The 20349-nt window shown below is 40.7% G+C and overlaps 1 protein-coding gene across 5 annotated transcripts; it reads right to left on the reverse strand.

The window, feature by feature from the left end:
- Positions 1–369: 369 nt before the first annotated feature.
- Positions 370–20340, reverse strand: FERRY3 (FERRY endosomal RAB5 effector complex subunit 3). Of its 5 annotated transcripts, XM_063154154.1 has the most exons (15): positions 19878–20131; positions 19407–19558; positions 18877–19071; positions 18468–18613; positions 17212–17393; positions 15650–15749; positions 15449–15570; positions 14128–14234; positions 12375–12572; positions 10740–10868; positions 9626–9694; positions 7944–8146; positions 2951–3008; positions 1624–1691; positions 370–628 (listed from the first exon to the last, which is right to left on the reverse strand). In XM_063154154.1, the coding sequence occupies exons 3-15, from the start codon at positions 19052–19054 to the stop codon at positions 536–538; spliced, it is 1653 nt and encodes a 550-aa protein (XP_063010224.1). In that variant the 5' UTR covers positions 19055–19071; positions 19407–19558; positions 19878–20131; the 3' UTR covers positions 370–535. The 5 variants fall into 5 exon arrangements, with proteins under 5 accessions (XP_063010224.1, XP_063010222.1, XP_063010225.1 ...); XM_063154152.1 differs by lacking the exons at positions 19407–19558; positions 19878–20131 and adding an exon at positions 20252–20340; XM_063154155.1 differs by lacking the exon at positions 19407–19558 and having other exon boundaries at positions 19906–20131.
- Positions 20341–20349: the final 9 nt, after the last annotated feature.

Genomic DNA, 20349 nt, shown 5'->3' on the forward strand with positions numbered 1-20349 from the left:
ATTAAGTTTTTAAACACTTCCACCATCTACAAAATGCAACAGGGTAAATGTTTGATTCAAGTCTTTCATTTTGCAGCAGTAAAATGAGGCAGTAATAAACTTTATTCCATGGTCACTATGACAAATTCCAAAGGTTATTGTGACGTGCTCCATATTCTTTTAAAAGTCACTAAGAAAATTCAGCAAATGTTTGTAGAAGGCAGAAGACCCCAGTCCTAGCATAAGCTCGTATTGCTAGTACCTATTTTTGAGAATCACCTATATATTTCTGTAGATTTCTTACAAGTTATAATGAATGTCTTTCAGAAAAGGTGAGAAATTTATCATCAGTCCTGTGCTGAAACAAAACAAGAGGCCAAAATCAGCTGATACCAGCCAAGAACAGACAACATTTATCTTTTATTACAACACAGTTCTTGAAATTGCAACAAATGCCACTCTGGGGTCATAAGTCCACAGGAAAGAGACATCCTAGTCCAGAATCTCCTAAATCTCTTCCTCTGCCAACAGGATACAGGTTATTGCCTCACAGAAATCAGTGCTTGGAGGTCAGAGTCAGTGTGGAGGACACTCTGAAGATCTGTGGCAGCATGTTACTCAGCTGGTAAAACATTTCCTCTGAAATTGTCTGGAAAAAAAAAAAAAACAACACACAGGTAAGCTTTGTCTTTTTGTAGTTTGGAAGAATTAAGTCTCTCTCCATTTTGTTTCTCGGTATTTAAGAGAATTGCTGCTATTCAGAAGACAGCAAAAATAATTTTCAAACTGTCTTACAATCGGACTGAATTCAGTTAAAAGACTGACCTAAAAAAACTGGGTATATATTTATGTGACACCCACATAACCATTTCCAGTAGATTTCTTGTTCCAGGGATTGATTACTTCTGCCAAACATAAGCAGGACAGTGCTGCTTGTTATCTACAGGACTCCTGCTCTCTGCATTTCAAGACTAGCTTCAAATTTGGAATTTATTTGTGGCTTCTTCCTTGCTCAGCAGCTTTTAATTTGTCAAGAAATACATGTTACTCCTTTCCTAACATTAACTCTACTTTTACTGCTTTTTAGAACAAACCTCATGCTGGGCATCTTTGGATATCTTCCTGTTTCTGAAGATCAGCTAAAACTCCAAATTAAATAATTTCAGAATCTAAATCAGAACTAACTTCAAATACCTGGAGTAATTTTTTTTTTTGTGAAAGCATGACTGAACTTTCTGCATTGCAGCTTTCCATGCTGTTAGACAATATGACTAATAAACAACTCAAGTTATGTAACACAAGGTTAGACCATTGGAGTAATTAACAGAAAAATGTAATTAAGTAATTAACAGAAAAAAGTACCTTTTTCAAAGGTGATGCATTCACTACTTGTAAAGGTGAATTTCCCAGTTTGAAATTTTAGCATAATCTCAGAAAATACTACTGGGTATTCAAAACAATAAACTCACCCTTACTCCTCTTACTTACTCCTTGCCTATAAGGGCAAGGAAACAAAACCAGACAGATTAAATTAAACTCACTCAAAAAGGGCAGGCAAAAGCAAAAAAAATACAACTAGATCTGCTGACATGTGACTTCTTACCAGCAGGCTCTTGGGTTGGATATGACTTTGGTTTCACCTACCTGAGGTACCAGGAATTGTACAGTCCGAGAAATTCCTCCATCCCACGAGGCCATTTCCATCATGAAACCTAAAAAGCCAGCAGTGACAGAGTCTGGGTAACCTGTGCAACTCTTCCCAGCAGTTACAGCATGAGCAGGCAGTGAGGGAGCTTTCACACACAAGTAGGGTGGGAACTGCCTTAATTAGGGATGTCCTCAACTACCTTTAAATCAGACCTGGGCAATCTGAATGAAACGTAGAAAAATCTAATGATGAGTTCTGCAGAATACCTACACTGAGGACACAATTATCAGTCCTCCTGTGCAGCACAGTGATGCACAGAAGTGAGGGTTTGTCCAAACAGTGTGCCAGGAGTTCTTACCATGGCTTCCTTTCACTGAGAAACAGGGGTGACTTCATTGAGGCCTTGCAGTGCCTGAAGGGAGCCTACAGGAAACATGGAGAGAGACTCTTGACAAGGGCCTGGAGTGACAGGGCAAGGGGCAGTGGCTTCACATTGACAGATACGGTTCAGATTAGATAAGAGGAAGAAATTCTTCCCTGTGAGGGTGCTGAGGCCCTGGCACAGGGTGCCCAGAGCAGCTGTGGCTGCCCCTGGATCCCTGGCAGTGCCCAAGGCCAGGCTGGATGGGGCTCTGAGCAAGCTGGGATAGTGACAGGAGTCCCTGCCCTTGGCAGAGGGTTGAAATCTTTAAGGTGCCTTCCAACCCAAACAATTCTATGATTCTATGATGATTCTATAGGGAAAAAGCTCCACACTAATTTATTGCTCAAGTAATGAACTACCAAAGGCCACAGGAATCCTCTCATGGCACATAAAGACAGTCAGAAAAACACTTGTTTAATAGAAGTGGATGATATAGATAATATATCCATTGTGAACCACTATAAGGTCAGTTACTACAGGAAGAGGTTCCTCAAGCAGGTGGTTGAAATAAAGTGACTGGTTCAACTATTTAAGTGCAGCTCTAAAAATGCAGAAAGTAAAAACAACACTTGGAAAGAGAGAAAACCATACTGGGTCATGAGGACCATTTTTTCCTAATATCCAATCTAAACCTGCTCTCTGTCAGTGTGAAGCCACTGCCCCTTGTCCTGTCACTCCAGGCCCTTGTCAAGAGTCTCTCTCCATCTTTCCTGTGGGCTCCCTTCCTTCAGGCACTGCAAGGCCACAATGAGGTCACCCCAAAGCCTTCTCCTCTCCAGGCTGAACAATCCCAATTCCCTCAGCCTTTCCTCCCAGCAGAGCTGCTCCAGCCCTTTAATGAGTTCATGTCCCTGCTCTGGCCTGGCTCCCCAGATCCCACTGGGGCTCCACTCCCCTACCTTTGACGCACTTGAACACGAGCTCTGCCCTCTTCAGGCACCATGGAATGGTCATCTCCTAAATGAAGAAATAAAAAACCTCAATGCCCCACAAATCTTAACAGCAAGAATAGCAGGGAAATTATTGAAAGCAATACATTTTTTTTCCCTAGAACATAATTTTGAAGCAGTTCTAGTTTTCAGAACATTCTAGGCAGGTGTACACACCTTACAGATGACCATAAAAGCACCACCACTCCTTATTGCTAGGACAGCCAGTGTCAGAACAATATTAAACATTTTTAAACTGAGGTGTTGAATAAAAATGCTGTCAAACCCACTGGAAACTGGGCTGTTCCATTCCCCTGTGGAGTGCCAGAAAAAGTCTAATGTTCAACAGATAATTGACAGGTTCATGCTTCAGCAAATCAAAGGCAGGCTCCTGACTACATCTTAAAAGCACAATGATGACTTCTAACTGTTCTTGATTTTGTTTAATATTTCTTGGCATACCCACAACCTTCAGTAAAACCTTCTCTCTAATACTGGAACTGGAAGAAGCCCTTCCTCCTTAAGATGCATTTATGGTAAGAGTGAGAACAAACAAATCATCTGCATCTGATGAAGGAGTTTCAGAGAGCAACAGCCAGCAAATCCTTACCTAAACTTAAATAGCAAAACATGACATGAAAACCACAGTGGTTTAAGATATGGCTACAAGCCCTAGGGTAAAATTATTTAAGATTAAAGTTCATGAAACATTTTTTGGCTGTATGCTAGAAAGCAAATTACACCATGATGATGTAATTCCATCAGAGACAGAATGACTCACTGCAAACACTGCTCAGGAAGAAGAAAACAATATCTGTTTGTTTCTGCTGTACTCTTCAACATGAAGATGAGCACTTCCTACTCTGAATACAGGAATACAGATGTGGAAACTGATTTATAATTCCAAGAAACTTTTCAAACTTACACTTTACATTTTTTCACTAAAGCCAATCTCTATTTTGCAATGTCAAATACACAGTGCAATCTGTTGTTATCAGAAAGCTTAATTTCAGGATTAAACAAAGTTATTTGAGAGGCAAGGTTATCTAAGAATGCTCAATGATAACACAACTGATAAACTGGATGTGTGGCTTCATTAAACAACTACTGAAAGCCAAAGTTCCTCCTCAGGTGGGAGGATCTCCGGCAATCCCCCAAAATACATTGTATGTTAAAAACTGGGTAAGTTTGAAATATCTTTTCATAAATCTTTCATTATATAATCACATGCTGCTTTTAGGGTATACACCACAGTAATCAGAACAGTGATGGACAAGCTTAGATTTGTACTTTTGTTGTGGTTGCCTTTTGACTTTTTTAATTTTTAAGCATTCTAGAAGCAACACTTGGTGTTTAGTATAACTCATCTGCTCATGTGTGCTTTCTGTCACAAGTAAGGTTTATAGCTGGTTTTGATCACTGCTTTGGCTTAGTAAAAAACAAGTAACTAAGAAGAACAGTCTCTCTCAGGAGCACTTCGAGCAATCAGTGATGGGAACTGAGCCTTAAACAGACTGATCAACACAGCAGGATATGACACCATTCCTTGGACTATTTGAGAGGAACAGAGATTAAGGTTTGTGGGCATCCAGGGAGATAACAGAATGTTGCTCCATGCAACCAAAAGAACTGAAAATGACATAGCAGTGATTCAATTCTAATCCATCTTCATACACCAAAGTTCTCATGAATTCACCACATCACCATGAGTTTTCTCTGGTGTGGAAATGAAGGATCAGCTAAGCAACAAGGCAAAATACAGAGAAGGACATCAGAAAGCAAAAAAGCAAACAGCCAACCTCTTAGAGGGAGTTTTGGATAACAGCTTTCAAGAAAGTTAAAAAAAAACACCTGGAACTTTGGGTGTTTTTCACTAGCAGAGACACTTCAACCCTTTTTAAGAAGCAATAATTTTGTCCAATTAGGATTTCTTTGACTCATTAACAAAAAAAAAAAAAAAAAACAAAAGAAGAGGGGGAAGAGAGACCAGCTTCACTGGTCTTTCACATATTTTTCACAGTGAGAAAGATATGCTGCAATCCTTTTGATTTTATTTTAATTTAATTTATTATAGGCTCACTACATAGGGCTGCTTAGGGCTTGGGTCTTTGCAGAACCATGTCGTAATCAAGTAAGTAAAACAGTAAAGTCCACATACATCATGTGGAAAAATATTTCAAACTAAACTTCAGTGGGTAATTTCAGTAAGAATTAGCAAGGTGTTTAACTTGGTGCATCTGTGCAAATCCTAAACACTGGATGAGCAGATAAAAATTTAAAGCCAGGAAACTCAGATGAGAAATCTGAGACCAATACACCCATCATAACCTCTCTATGGACATAAACCATGTTCATAAATATTTGTTACACAGCTTACACTTCTTTCATTTCTACTTTAAAAAAAAGTTATCTTAATTTATGGTAATAGACAACTGCACTGAGGTCACCGAAGAGTCACATTTTTGTCACTGCTGCTGTGTGGACAACAGCAATGTTGAAGCTATCAAGGGAGGGTGCCAGCTCTGGCATTTTTAGCTATGCCTTGCTGTTAGAGCCACTTCATTTCCCAGTTTATAGCAGATTCCAGTGATCAGTAACACCTCACTTGGCCTGAAATCAAACTTGCCTGCTTTTGCCTTTCTCAGGTATCAAATCCAGTTTCCTTCCTTCATTTAATTTAAGAGAGATCTGTTTTGGTTGTTCTTGCCATAAGAAAAACAAAGGAAAAAAAACTCTTGATATTTTTTTTTTTTCATAGAAATAATGAAATCTAACAGCTTCTTTGAGATCAATACAGTCAAACTGACAGAGAGCAGGTTTAGATTGGAGGGTGGTGAGGTCCTGGCACAGGTTCCAGGAAAGCTTGGATGGAGTTTGGAGCAACCTGGGAGAGTGGAAGGTGTCCCTACTCATGGTAGGTGATGGGACAGGATGAGCTTAAGGTCTCTTCCAACCCAAAGCAGTCTGTGATACCGTAATTACTTTTGTGAGGCTATAAACACCACTCATCCATCTACATTAGAAGAAAACCTTTGGAAAAAGCACAGAGAACACTGCTAATGAATGCCTGTCCCGGGGAAGCATGGAAACATCTCTGCAGCTGGGCTCCTGGTTAACCACCTCACAAAAATGTTCTTCTGTGGGTGGTAAATGCAGAGTCAGAACTGCGGCTGCCAAAGGCACCGAGTTCAGGGCAACTTTCAGAAATCTGTCATTACTCACTTCTCCCTCAACAAGGAGTTACAGATTTGTGTGTTTCAAAGCAGGTCAGCCAGCTGCCAAGCACTGTAATAAGCAGGCTGCTAATGCAAGTCATACAAAGCACTTGTGCCTAAACACACAGTTACCATCCAGCTCACCTTCTGCTTACTCTGCTAACACTTAAAATCTTAATACAAAAGGTAAATCGTTTTACCAGGATCTTTTAAGAATCCAGCACTAGACAAGAAGATAATTCTTCAGTTTCACACATCTCAAGGCATGTTGAACACTTGGTCGTGTGCTTTATTTGTAGTTTAAAATACAGATATGCAAGCAGAAGCTAAAACTAGCCAGGTTTAAAGGAAACAAAAACCAGAAGAACATAATCAGGTGGCACCTTGATTAAGAAAAAGGTCGATATATTTAAAAAATGTCTGAAACACAGCAACTGGGTCCCATGAGTGACCCAGGCTGCTGTCCTGCATGTTGATTACTTGTATTTGCACCCAAAGAAAGATCTCAGTACAATAGATGAAAAATTTCATAAATAATCTAATCTGTTCCTAAAAGCCTACTTTTATGTAAGGAAACACATCCTTTAAGAGCTTCATTATTGTCTTTTTACCTTTTCATTATGATAGACCCTGATCCTGCAAAAAAGGACGACTTTCACTCTGTGTTCCAGTAAATTCTATTATAAAACCTGTCACTGTTAAAGGTAATCCACTGGTGAGCATTTATCTTTCTGAGTCAGCCACTTTCCACAAAGGAAAGGCAACATTGAGTCTAAAAAGTGAAAAATCAAAGGGTTATTTAAAATAGAAACCTCTCCAACAGACTGACATTATTACTGATATCCTTGCATGGATGACAGAATTATCTTCTTTTTCTCATTTCTTTAGGTTTACAGCTCTTCAGGATAGGAGGCATATGGCTGTACTCCCTGCCCATCACTTCTTTCCCTGCCTTCCCACCCCTTTTCTTCCCTGTGAGCCAGGTGTGACAGAGAAAAGAGGCTGCCAATAGTTTTAAATTGCTGTGCACTGAGAAATGTTACAGCTGATTGAGAGACAAGCCCTACACCAGAGTCCCACTACAGAAGAAAATACAAAACTCAGCACAGTAAGTAAGAACACAAAGAGCATCAGCAATATGCTACCTCTTGCCCAACCAGTATTTGAGGGGACTTAGAGAGGAAACAGGGACAGAAATTAGGCAGTAAAGGAGACAGGTCAAAGTGAAGGTGAAATTTGGTTGCTCCTGTGTAGGGCTGAGGTGGTAGAAGATTTACAGAAGGTAGTGTTTAGATTTACAGAACTCTAAGCCAAACTTTGCCAGTTCTGCTGCTTCCAAAAGTTAGTTTTAATGTTTGCAGCTAATGATAATTAAAAGAAGGGATCTGGTATCACTACTGCATCAGCAACTCTGAAGGTGCAGTTTCTAAGCAAGAACTACCAGTTGTGTAGTCCCATCTTCTATTAATACTTGTACCACTGCAGTGAGATGGATCTAGGAAGTGAATTGTCCAAAAGGAGGGGTTGGAATAAAAACTTTGAGTCATTCAGCTGGCTGAGATGTTTTTAATTGGTCTATTAAAAACATGGCTCCTTAATTTGGGTCACCATGTATATACAACTACCATGTGGTGTGGCAGAGGCCTGTGAGTGAGGAAACCATCCCATTTGGCCTAAATCAGCATGAAACACACCATTTGCAAAAATCCAAGGATATAAAACCAGCCCAAACGTTTCCATTTACTTACTTCTGACATTTCATGCACTAGCAGGAGGGGAATGCTGATGGTGGTGATGTCGTGTGTGCAGCACACCTTGAGGATGTTCCTGAGCCCCATGATGGCCGGGTCTCGGGCGGTCACGTTCACAGACCTGACGTTGTCATCCACGCACAGGTGAAAGGCAACGTGGATTTCTGAGAGGTTTGAGTGCCTTGTGATGTAGAACTCTCCTGCACAATAAGGCAAAACAGGAAGGGAAGAAATCATAGTAGTGATGTGTACTGAAATCCAATTGTTTGGAAGTGTAAGAAAGATAAAAGGCAAATACAAATATACAGCAGAGATCAGGACATACACAGGAGATCTAAAAATCTCTTGGACTGTCACTGTTTTACATCCATCCCACACTCTCTCCCCTGCTTTGATGGGTTCCACTGGCATCATGGCCACATGGTGTAATGAACCATAACAGTGCCAGTACAGGATATGATCTCTATATAGCACAAAACAGAAAAACAAACCCAGAGGAGGTGCAATACTCAAAATACACAATGCAAGCACGGAATTGCAGACAGATGTGGGAGGCGGAAAGGCCAAAAAAGGATGGGTTCAAATAGAGGATGCACAGAGCCCGTGGAAAAAGATAGTGGGTTATGTAACAACTGAGATATGGCACTGGAACACAAGGGGATCAGTGACCATTAGAATTTAAAATAATTCAGAGTAGTGGGAAGGTGAGTTACAGAGTTGCTTGAAAAAAGGAACCAAGACATCTTGTTGGGGGGTATTTTTAGATTTAGTATTCATTTATCAAAGGTGAGAGGCAGTGAAATCCAGGTCTCTCCATCGGTTCTTTGCACTGGAGATCCAAAGTCTACAGTACAGTCAAGGGAAAAGCAGGTGTGCAATGCCCCCACTTTTTCAGTCAACAAATAAACATCTTCCTTCAAACCTATTCCCACTGGCCACTGAAGTTAAAATCTTTTCTTTGAACTGGAACAGCTGCAGAATGGGTCTGTACTCCTTCTGGATGACTGCAAAGCAGGCAGGAATCCCCAGCAGTGACCATCTACGAGCAGTAACACAGGCCACTGCAACAAGACACCTGGATTTATCTGGTGCAAGCTGATTTACAATAGACTCCCACTAAAAATATTTATGACAGTCATGAAATCAATTTTAATAAGCCCTCACTCAACCATGGGTTGTACAGACTTAACTCCTTCCCCTGCATCTTAAATTCAACAGCAGCTTTCCTTACTAAACATCACAATATACTCTGAAGATACTTCCCCTGAGAGAGGGATTTCTGAAAGTTAAAAAATCCACTCAAAACTGCTTTTCTGTACCACAGCAGTAATATACATATAGCAATTTTCAAAAATAAAATTAGCTGATAGTATTGAAGTTTTACCTTTCCTACAAGATGCTCAGAGGTTTATTTTTTTTCACCCTCAAATTCCAAAAGGAAATTTTAGGCAAAGAGAAGTGATTTGCCCCATGCCATGTGATGCAGTGGCAAAGCTGGGAATAGAAACCAGATGTCCTGACACCCAGTTCTCTGCCTCAGCCACAGGAACATCCTTCTCCTCTGATTGAGGTCAGCTTGGGTTCAGTTTATAATTTATGTTCTTACTTTAGAGCTAAAAATGTGGATGTATAAAACACAATTTGCTTCAGGAAGAGGGGGTCAATGCCACACAACTCACCCGGCAAAATGTTCGACTGGTTTCGTTCGATATTCTTTAATTTATCTTCATTCCCACTGATTTTGTTTTCTGCATATGAACACATGGAACAAATATTAATCATATCCTCTGTTAATTACACTTGGGCATGAAAAGGTTCATGTACTGATATCTGGCTTGAATTTTGACCATGAAGTCCTCAAAATGCAAGGGGGATGGGTAGAAGAGTTTTTGCTGTCTTCAACACATCCCAAACTGAATCCGACATCAAATCCCTGCCTTTCTTACTTACCATCCCATGATATTTCTTCATTTGGACAAGAGCAAACAGTATTCTCAGACATAACAAGAACCTTTGGAAGCTGCCCCCACAATCACATATTATCTTGCTATTACTTTCTTTTAATTTCAACAAATTAAAACAAAATTGTTCCTAAGAGATTTACATAAATCAGCAGCATAAAACCAGCTTTCACCATTTCCCTTGAGATGCAGCAATATGCAGGTTCTCAAGGGAACTTGTTTTTCTGTGTACTCATATTTGTTCATGTTCTAGATGCATTGAGATCACATAAGTAGCTCTCTGGAGGGAAACCAAAGTTACATGATGTACAACTGCACTGCCTAAACACCATGTGGTCAGAGCATTTCCCAGCCACTTGCAAACACAAATGTAAGGAAAACCATTCCCAAAACTTTGGCCAGCACAAGAGAGCTAAATGCACATTTAGTCTATTTCTTATTTGGTTTTCAGCATTCACTTTAAAATAAGGGGGGAAAGGTAATGAACTTTTTTTTCTGCAATTTTCAGAGATTTAAATGTAAATGGCAATAAAAAGATAAAGACAGATAAAGTTTGTGCTGCTACAGGCAGTTCAGGAAAGCAGAATGGCCTGATGTACTTCCCATGCTGCTAAAATGTAACTTTTATAAGTTGATTCATTTTAAAGGAGCAGCAAAGACAACACCCGAACACCACATTCTCTGTGAATTTCACACAGTTTCTTGATGAACCCAAACATTCCATTTTACAGATGAAATAACTGCAGAAGAGTGGCAGGGACTCTGCCCTGCCCACAAACATCCCTCTGACCACTGTTCTATTTCAAGGAGGGTAATTTTGGTTGTCACTGACCGTGGTGTCTTTTTGTCTTGCTGCTACGCTGTGCTCTAGCCTTAAGTACAACCTTCTGGACAATTTCAAGTTGTTCTTGGATTCCAGGAAAATGGAAATCCGTGCATTCTTGGCAAACAGTTGCGAAATCTAGGAAAAAAATAAGATTGAAATGCATGTCCTGAGGTGGTGCTCAGTAACCTTATGTAATTCTACTCTACTGATCAAGTAAATGCAGCTATAAAGGCAAACTCTCCAAAAGCAGATAAAGCCCTACTGGACTCCTCTTCCAAAATTTATTGAGGATTTTATTTGACAGATTGTGACATGGTCTCAATACTTTCCCCTCTACTGTGGCTATAGGATCTAGTTGGTGGCTACAAGATGCAATTTTGTGTTTAATGGCATTATTTAAATTTCTGTCTTCTCTCATTGCCTAAAATATAGCATAAAACCAGATACTCTCCTTTTGTTATTCATTTAAATACTTAAGCAGTTACAGTACCTGCAAAACAAGTACAAAATAATATTGTTACAATTAAACTACTTGGAAACCATCAATAGCAACCAACAAATGCAACTGTAGGTTTTCCTGGTTCACTTCCCTCTCCTTCTTGCTACAAGCCTGATTCCAACTGTTTCCAGGAAATATCAAGCACCATTGTGCATTTTTTTTACGTCATGCAAGAATAATGACAAGTAATAGTCAAAAAAAAGACATTCCAAGTGTATTTGTAGCAGCTGATGTCACAGCTGAGACAGCCACCATACACAGAGTACCACCATACAATTTCCCAAGGCTTTAAGCATCAGCCCATAGAGAGTAACATCAGATCACTTCAGAGGGCTGCAAGCATCCTCCCTTCTTGCTCTTTAGCCCAGCCTTTCACACCCCTCACGTTCATGCACTGCACCTGTGTGCCCTCTGTTCCCTTTGGTGACTGGTCAGCACACCTGGCACTCCATGGCTCACTGCCTTCAATGCTGTTCCCTGTCCTGCACGTCCCCTGTAACCCATTGGGGATGAGGCTCCACAGCCCCACTCCCAATTTTGGTATTAAACTTCAAGACAGAAGTGGGAGAGTCAACCAGGAATAGACAGAAGTTCCTTTGGTTCATCTTGATAGAAAATACCATCATAGTGCCCACTTACTCAAAAGACACTCACTCAAATTAATCAAACTTTCCAGGAGTAGGGAAGTCATGTTCCTACTGTTCATTTTTAACAAAATTCACAGTATAAAAAGGACATGGTATTTTTATATATTTACCTATCACTTTAAAATCTGGGCATATTTCTTTTTCATTTTTGCAAATAGGTTTCATTGTGATAATCTGGTATTGAAAGAGTTAGAAACTCCTATAATAAATTTGTCTAAATCAATATTGAGGAGTCCTCTTCAATATTGCTTGTTACTCAGACACAAAATGTAGGGAAGAGATGAGAGATAACAGCACAACACTATCCTCCATCCTCATCCATATCTCTTTTTGCATTTGTTACCCTTTTGCCATACCATATGCAAAACATGAGTGCCCTCCACTGAATTTCAATTTTACAAAGAATATTTTTCTGTGAGAAAAGACAGCCAGATTTTATTCTAACTTATTATTTTACTCATTGTCCCTGACAATGCCTCCCATTAGAAGACTCACCTCTTTTGATTCCACTGTATGAGCTGATCCTGTTATCCACTAGCAACACCAGGCCACAGAGGGAAGTTGAGTAGAGGGACATGGCAGTCTGAAGCCTGTGCAGCTTCACCCCACTGCGCTGATTGCGCTTGTGTTTGCAGAAATCCAACATATCAGCTCTCAGCAGCCTCAGGTTGTGCATGGTCTTCAGCTGAGCTCCTGCACAGAGCACATGTGGCTCAATCCCAGTGGAAGACTAACTTAGTGCAGTACAACATAAACTCAGGACTCAGATTGAAATAGAAGGGCACAAAGTGCTTCCCTAAAATCTGGAAGGGAGCTGTAACCAGTACCACCCAGAGGAAGTTCTCAGCCACTCATTTAGTTTGCAGTTTTACAGACACATCAGCAATTCACAAAGTAGCAATAAAGACGTGGTGTTCTCACAAAGTGAGGCTTGCCCATGCCTGAAAAGAGCCTTGTTCCCACTGCAGAATCACAGAATTATTAAGCTTGGAACAGACTTTCAAAACCAAGTCCAACCTGTGCCTAATCCCCACCCTGTCACCAGCCCACTGAGTACCATGTCCAGGCATTCCTTGGACACTTCCAGGGATGGGGACTCCAAACCTCCCTGGGCAGACCCTTCCAACCCTATCTGTGAAGAAATTCCTCCTGAGGAGTACTGCAGGGCTAGGGATGAAATACTGATATGTGGTGGTGTATCCTTCCCACCCTTCCCAGAACCACTCCACAAGCTCAGGAACTCCTGCTAGGCCTTAGCATTTGTGCAATGAGCTGGGTGCTGAGGCATCCCTGGGCCATCCCAGGAACTGCTGTGTGGCTGAAGTGGGAGCTGCTTGGACGGGAAGAGATCATCAGTCAGCCCCTGACAGCCTGGAAACATCCCCTACCTGATTATGGCCCAAGGGGAACAGCACCACTGCTGCTGTAGCTCTGGAAACTCCAGCAATTCAACCTGAGGATGAACATTTTCCAAATGACTCAAGGCAATTATCTCACAACCCTATGGGCCATGGTCCTAAGGGATGTCCTTGGAGCTTTCCTGCACCACAGCAGGCTGCACCAGCATCTCCCTCTGACAGAGATGCCTCTCAGAGCTTGCAAATTCCCAAGTTTGTGATACTGGGAAGGATTGTTGCTGCCCATCTCTGCCTAAATCATTTTAGATTTTGTTATAATCCAGTTTTCCTCTCTGTGTTTTATCTACATAGTAATAGAGTGAACCTTGACTTTGAACCTTTTTGCTCTTTTGCAAATTTGTATCAAACTTCCTCAGTCTGATGCCTTTGCTGATGATTTTTTAAGTGACCTAAACCACTCCTGCACAACATAACATGGTGAAAACAGCTCAAGAAGACTTTACTGCACAAACAAAAATACAAATTGCAAGTATCTATTCTACTGTCAACTTATCTCAGGAAGTGAATTTCGTAAACACATTTTTCTACCACACGTAAGAAAAGTCAAAGCATCACTTTTAGGCAATATACTTTGCTGTTGCTGTGCTTTTTCACATGAGTCACCCAACCAAAACAGACAAAAACTTACTTCTAGAATATTTTCCATTAAGATTTCCACCTAATTCAGACATTGCTTGATACAGTTTATGCTGTTCTCTTACACATGTAAAGAACAAACACAAAACAACTCCAAACTATGGATTATACACATTGAGAGTTAAATAGTGTAAATAATACTTGCTTTGGATACATTATTAATTACCAGCTTTACTTGGGTTTACTCCACTTACCTAAATGAATAGTAAAGCTTTCTTCCAACAGCCTTTGCTCTTCATAGATTCTCCCATTTCCTTCCACAGATTCCCTCAGCTGGCTGGGCTGAACTTTAATTTCATCACTGAAATAATTAGAGAAGTACCAAAAAGTTAATCCTAATTTTGATTCAAGACCAACAACATTGGGAAAGTTATCCCAAGTTTTCTCAGCTGACCTGTGGAAACCAGGAGATCAAACCTATGAGCATGAGCTCCATTCACGAGGTTTCACCTTTGCCTTCCTGGCAGCAGGAGGAGGAAACTTCACTGTTAGATTACATTATTTAGCCCATTTGTAAAGCATTCCAAGACTAAGAATTAAAAATAAGTCACAATACCTAGTTATAACATAGTATAAGAATGCAGGAATAAAAGGAAAACAAAAAGAATTCTCTTCAACCTATTCACAGCAGACAAAACCTTATTTATGAAGTTATTAAATAAAGCATTTCTTTTCTTCTTCCCACACAAAACGGGAAATTAAAAACCACCTTCTCAAGTGTTCCACAGTGTTCAAACTCCCAGGATACCTTTCAGATATCAGTTTTAATATTTTCCCTAAATTCAACTGTCTGGTAGTGATACAACAAATACTGTTCCTAATACATGAAAGAACAGCATTCAATTTGTCACTGCATTAGTGAGAAGTTTCTGTTTTCAAAGTGCCTCACTTCCAAAGATCTCTTATAAACTTGCAAGCAATTCTACTGATTTCAAACGCCAAGCAGCAGTGTCCTAGTGATAAAGAATAAGGATCCCACCCAATTTACAAATTCTAATTTCTCTGCCATTTCCTTAAACAGAGGAAAGCTTCTCATTCAACTCTCTCCACAAGTGTTCGCGCTAAAAAATTCCATTTTTAGCTGTCCAGTGGCATACATACAGAAAGAAAAAAGAGGGTTGTTAATTCAAACCACTGTTACCATTTTTTTAAAGTACCATTATTCTCCAGACATGCTTAGGTGGTAACAGAAAGCTTTGTGAAACAGTGTTAAAGACAGATATAGGAGAGGAAGGCGAAACAGGAGGAAATTCCACTCATGTTAAGCTGCACTTTAGTGCATTACAACACTTTCTGGTACAGAGATGTTGTAACATCACACAATGAAGAAACTCCTGAAATTATACATATTTCTTTATGATGGTCTATTTGCCTTTGATTATCCTAAGCAAATTATTTATAGATATTATCATATCATAATAAATAGGACTATAGTACTCTATTTAGGAGATTATGCAAACACAAATACTTTGAACTATTTCAGCTGAAATTCAGCATCACAGAGGAATTAAATACCTGACTGAGCTGTTGTTGGGATTCTTTAGGTCTTGATGAAGCTTTATCACCCACTCCTGATATTCCTGCTTCTGGATAGCAGTAGTCTGTTTTAATTCATTGGTCCATTTGTTCTCCAAATCCTGACAGGAGAGCAGTGATAGTTTGAGTGATGTGAGTGTTCTTTTTAAGGTGATTATGTGCATGGCATATTCTAGTTACCTGCTGAGACTCAAAATGCTGAGCTGCTAAGGAATTCACATCCTGGTCAGTCAGTGACTTCCCAAGCTCCTGCATCACCTTATCCATTTCAGCTCCTTGCCTGAAAGGGAAGCAAACACAGAATTCAGAAGACTGGCAGCAGAACACCTTTTGCTGTGATAAAAAACAAACTTGGTTGTTTGTTACTGACAGAATGAACAGTCACAGATTTAGCAATATAAATCCACAAAACAAACTGGCCTTAAGGGTCAGGTCAGTCAGCCCCTGTGTAAACAGAACATCATTTACCCTCATTTGGGACAGTCTCAGCTGCCACCAACATAGGGATGTGATAAATTCCAACAGAGTCAATTCACAGCTGCATTACACCTGAGCTCTACAACAATACTGCTCTTTCTTCTGTATGCATGCTTGAGAAGAGACAATAGCTGCAAAAAGATTTGCTAACACCCTACTGGCAATATTGACCCTCAAACCAGAAATACATACAGTTCAGTCCATTAGAAACCATAGCATGAAGTGATTTTGCACTGTCTAGTGTGAGCTCAAACACACACAGCTCAAGAGGAATATTGCTACTCAGAATGCTAAACCAGACCTACTGGAATTACTTTGAAAAATCCACACTCAACGTGTTCCCTCTTGTGGATAAAGGAGTCACTTGCAGCTTGCAGCTGTGGAAGCTTATTTCAGAACTCCAGCCTCAAACTTGTCATAGAATACATTACTGTCGAGAGGACCATGACACACAGAGTGCCACCATGCCATTTCAGAGAGCTTCAACCCATACAGAGTAACATCACTTCAGAAATCTACAAACATCAGCTCATCTTGGCCTTCAGCCCAACCTTTGACACCCCTCACCTTACATGCATTGCACCTGTGTGCCCTCTGTTCCCTTTGGTGATCAGCACACCTGGGCACTCCATGGCTCGCTGCCTTCACTGCTGTTGCCCTGTCCTGCACATCCCCTGCAGCCATCGGGGATGAGGCTCAGCCACAGCCCCATTCCCAATTACCACAAACTGTGTGCCCACACAGACTCAACACTTTCTGGAAATCAAAACTTACATTCTCTTCAGTCACTGAAAATAACAGAAGGTCACCAAAGTAATATAAGGTAGCTGACCCTAATGACATCATGGAATGGGTTGGGCTGGAAAGGACATGAATGCTCATTTCATTCCAACTCCTGCCATGGGCAGGGACACCTTCCGCCTGACCAGGTTGCTCAGAGCCCCATCCAACCTGGCCTTGGACACCTCTAGGGATGAGGCAGCCACAGCTTCTCTGGGCAACCTGTACCAGGGCCTCACCAAACCCTGAGTAAAGAAGTTTTTCCTAATATCCAATCTAAATTTTCACTCTTTTAGTTTGAAGTCATTCCCCCTTGCTCTAAATACCCTTGTGCCAGCCAAGTGTTGTCTGACTTTGGGTTTACACAAATACAAGCTACACACGTTGTCCTATGACTTTACACACCCAGTGACATGTACCCCTATCTAATAAGAGAAAGGAGAACCTAAATAATAAAAAAAGTAATTAAAAAAAAGAAAAGCTACCTTTCACGTAGCTTTTTCAGCTCCACGTCCCTTTCACTTATTAATTCTGAAATGCTAACAAAATAATTGTGTTCCAGGTTTAACAGCATTTCAGAAGCTGGAGAATGGATCAGATCATGATAAACATCTGCAAAATCTTCATCCCAGCTGGTTTCTTCAGGTTTGGCATGTTCTAATGTTGTCTAAAGAAAAGGTAAGAGATTTTAATGGATAAGATTCCTCTTAGGACATATAAAGATCCCTCATAATGGTGGGGCAAAACCATGGGGGCCCACACACAGCCTGTACCATACTTAAATTATCTTCCCTAATTTAAGCTTCCTGGCATTCTACTTTAGATTTCAATTTTCTCTTCTCCCATTCTTTATCTTTCAAAGCAACTAAAGTCAGAATCATTAAGGCTTGGACTACAGTAAGGAATTACCAATTTTCACACAACACCAGCTTGGAAAGAACAGCAATATCCACAATAATATTTGCACCTGGTGAATTTTAGATAAGGGCCAGAACACCAGCTGTGCAAACAAAAATGCTTTGCTAGTGAGGATGACTAACTGCTGATGTCACTAAGAATTCCATCAACAACACTGATTCAAGAAAAGCTATTTTTATTGAACAAAGAACAGCCCAAGAATGCCAGTTTTGCAAGCTTTTAATGGAATTTTTCACCTTTTTCTATATTTCATGAGAAGCAAATTCAATTCCTATAAACTTCTCTTTAAACACTGCAGGCTTGTCATAAATTTTTTCTTTTCACTAGGACTCCTCCAGTTCTTTTACATTCCACTATTTTTAAGATCCCATGTGAAAGACATTATTCCAACTAAAGCCTCCTAAAGAATCCTTCCTAAATAATATGAACCCAAAAAATGAACTGAAAAGTCTCTCTCAACTATACACTTTCTCCTTCTAACCTTAATTACTGTTACTGAGTTTTAGGATAGGAGTGTCACTTCATTACCTCTTGCTTTAATTCTAAGCCACTATGAGCCTTGTGCCTATATTTGTTTGAGTATCAACTGTTGAATGAACAAACCATCATTTTTTGGCTCTCCATTTTCTATCTTTCTACTCTATTAAATTTAAGAAGAACTTGTAGGATGAAGACTTGATGCTCACTTTCAGAAAAAGAGAAAAAACTGCAAGAATTGCAGTGAATTTTAGTGTAATAATTAATCCTCACAACTGTGATTGCACACACACACATACTCTCACAAAGCAAGCCTTGAATATTAACTTTCCAGCCTTAATCTTACCTCTTTATAAGCTTTAGCCCAGGTATCTGCCAGCTGGTTGATGTCTACTTTTCCTGATTTCACTGCTTCCAGAGCCACTTCAGCTTCTCTGTCATAATCTTTTATGGTTTCCTCTTCTACAAATTTACTAAGAGATTGCTTCAGGTCTATTACAAGAAGAAAATGGTCCATCAACAGAACACATCAACAATCACCCAGGAAACCTGTAAGAACAGTTTTTCACCTGAAAACCTTTTCCTTGCTAGCGCTTCCTAGCATTGACAGTAATTTTCTCTGATGTTCTGCTGTTTAAAAACCAATTTTGTAAACACTGTTCCAGTAAAACACTGTTCTTTTGGTTTCTTAGAGCAAGCTGTAAGATGCTTGTGGACAAGGATACATGAGATTAATTTAAGAAACCAATTCATACCATTTTCTTTAAAGCATGGCAGGTTGTGCAGAACCATCAGCCGTCCATGCAAATGACTGATATTCTCTTGCACAGGGAATTTGAGAGGCACAGTAAGCACGAAATGTTCATTTCCAGCACTGAATTCATACACATAATCTCTCTCTCTAGTTATAGTCTTTCCTTTATTAGGTTTCATCCTCTTGAGTTTCTTTCCTGCAACAAAAATGGAATTAACAAGAATTACATTTTCGTAAACTCATAAGTAAAAAATGGTAACGAAAAGCCATGGCTTTGCTAATAATTAACTGCCAAAAATACTTAACTCCCCAAATTTTCAGATACTCAGTTTTGACTTCCAAATACATGCATCTGGAACTGAAGCATAAATACCAGTTTCCAAAATATCAAATGCTTCTAAAATGTATTTGAGTGTGTCAATATATAAACTTGGGTAATTGCTCTTAAAAATTACACTGCAAAATTTCCTGACTTAAAAGCAGAAGCAAGGCAGATGGGAATCCTGATAAATAGAAAAATAAACAAAACACCTTAACTTCTGTCATGGATGCCTCAAAAGCTGAAATCCTGCAGAGTGCACTGAGATTTTATTTCCTCCTTTCTGCAGGTGCAAGGCCAGGGGAGTGGGGGAGCGGATGTTTGCAACGATTTTTAGAAAGAACTGATTTTGTCTTTCTGTAACCTGCATTAAAAATAAGCCAAAAGAGATGCAAAGGGGGCTGTGTGGAGTGAAAATACAGGCTGAGATAACCGTGCTGGTATTTTTAGCCTCCACAGGGTTCCTCTGCTCATTCACATGCCTCCGCTTTTAACATCCCCTACAAAGCTGGACACATTGATTCAGATGAACCCTCCCCAGTGCTAAAAACCACACCCCGAGGAAAAGAAAAAAACAATAAAAATAAAAAATTCCACAGCAGAATTCACGGGTTTAGGGTTCGGTGGTTTGTTTTGGTTTTGGTTTTTTTGGGGGGGGGGGGTGGGTTTTTCAGTGAACAAACCTATGTGCTAGACACAGACGAAACAAACCAGTTTCAAAAACATCTCAGGGCAACCAGTATTGATGCGAGGCGGTGTCCCGGCCTGTCTGGGAGCGGATTCAAAGGGAAATCCTGGGAAACACAAACCCGACCACGCTCTTCTGCTGCTCCCCGATGCAGCGAGGAGGTGGGGAGGGAGCTGATAGAGAGGGAGTGTTCCGAAGAGGATCGGAAATCGCAGGCTCCAAGCCGGCAGGACACGGCCTGCGGGAGCCCCTCCGCGCCCTCCCCGCCGGGGCAGCTCCCGGTGCCCGCATTCCCTCCGCTGCAAGCGGCAGCGCCCGCGGGCACCGGGAGCCTCCCGGCCGTGCCCGGTCCGTCCCGTCCCGGCTCACCTGGCTCCGGGCGGGCAGCCGCGGGTTAACCGGGCCGCGGGGAAGGGCGAGCCGGGATGTTCCGCCTCCCCGCTCCCGTCATCGCAGCTGCGCGTCCG

This window comes from Melospiza melodia, chromosome 4 (assembly GCF_035770615.1).
Source record: "Melospiza melodia melodia isolate bMelMel2 chromosome 4, bMelMel2.pri, whole genome shotgun sequence".
Taxonomy (NCBI): domain Eukaryota; kingdom Metazoa; phylum Chordata; class Aves; order Passeriformes; family Passerellidae; genus Melospiza; species Melospiza melodia.

Bases quoted from the DNA above. Each gene is read 5' to 3' on its own strand.
- FERRY3 (XM_063154152.1), bottom strand. From the start codon at position 19,054: ATGAAACCTAATAAAGGAAAGACTATAACTAGAGAGAGAGATTATGTG. The intron at 15,571-15,649 runs GTAACTAGAATA...CTCTCCTGTCAG, and splicing joins AGCATTTTGAGTCTCAGCAG to GATTTGGAGAACAAATGGAC. The intron at 629-1,623 runs GTAGGTGAAACC...TTTTTTTTCCAG, and splicing joins TACAATTCCTGGTACCTCAG to ACAATTTCAGAGGAAATGTT.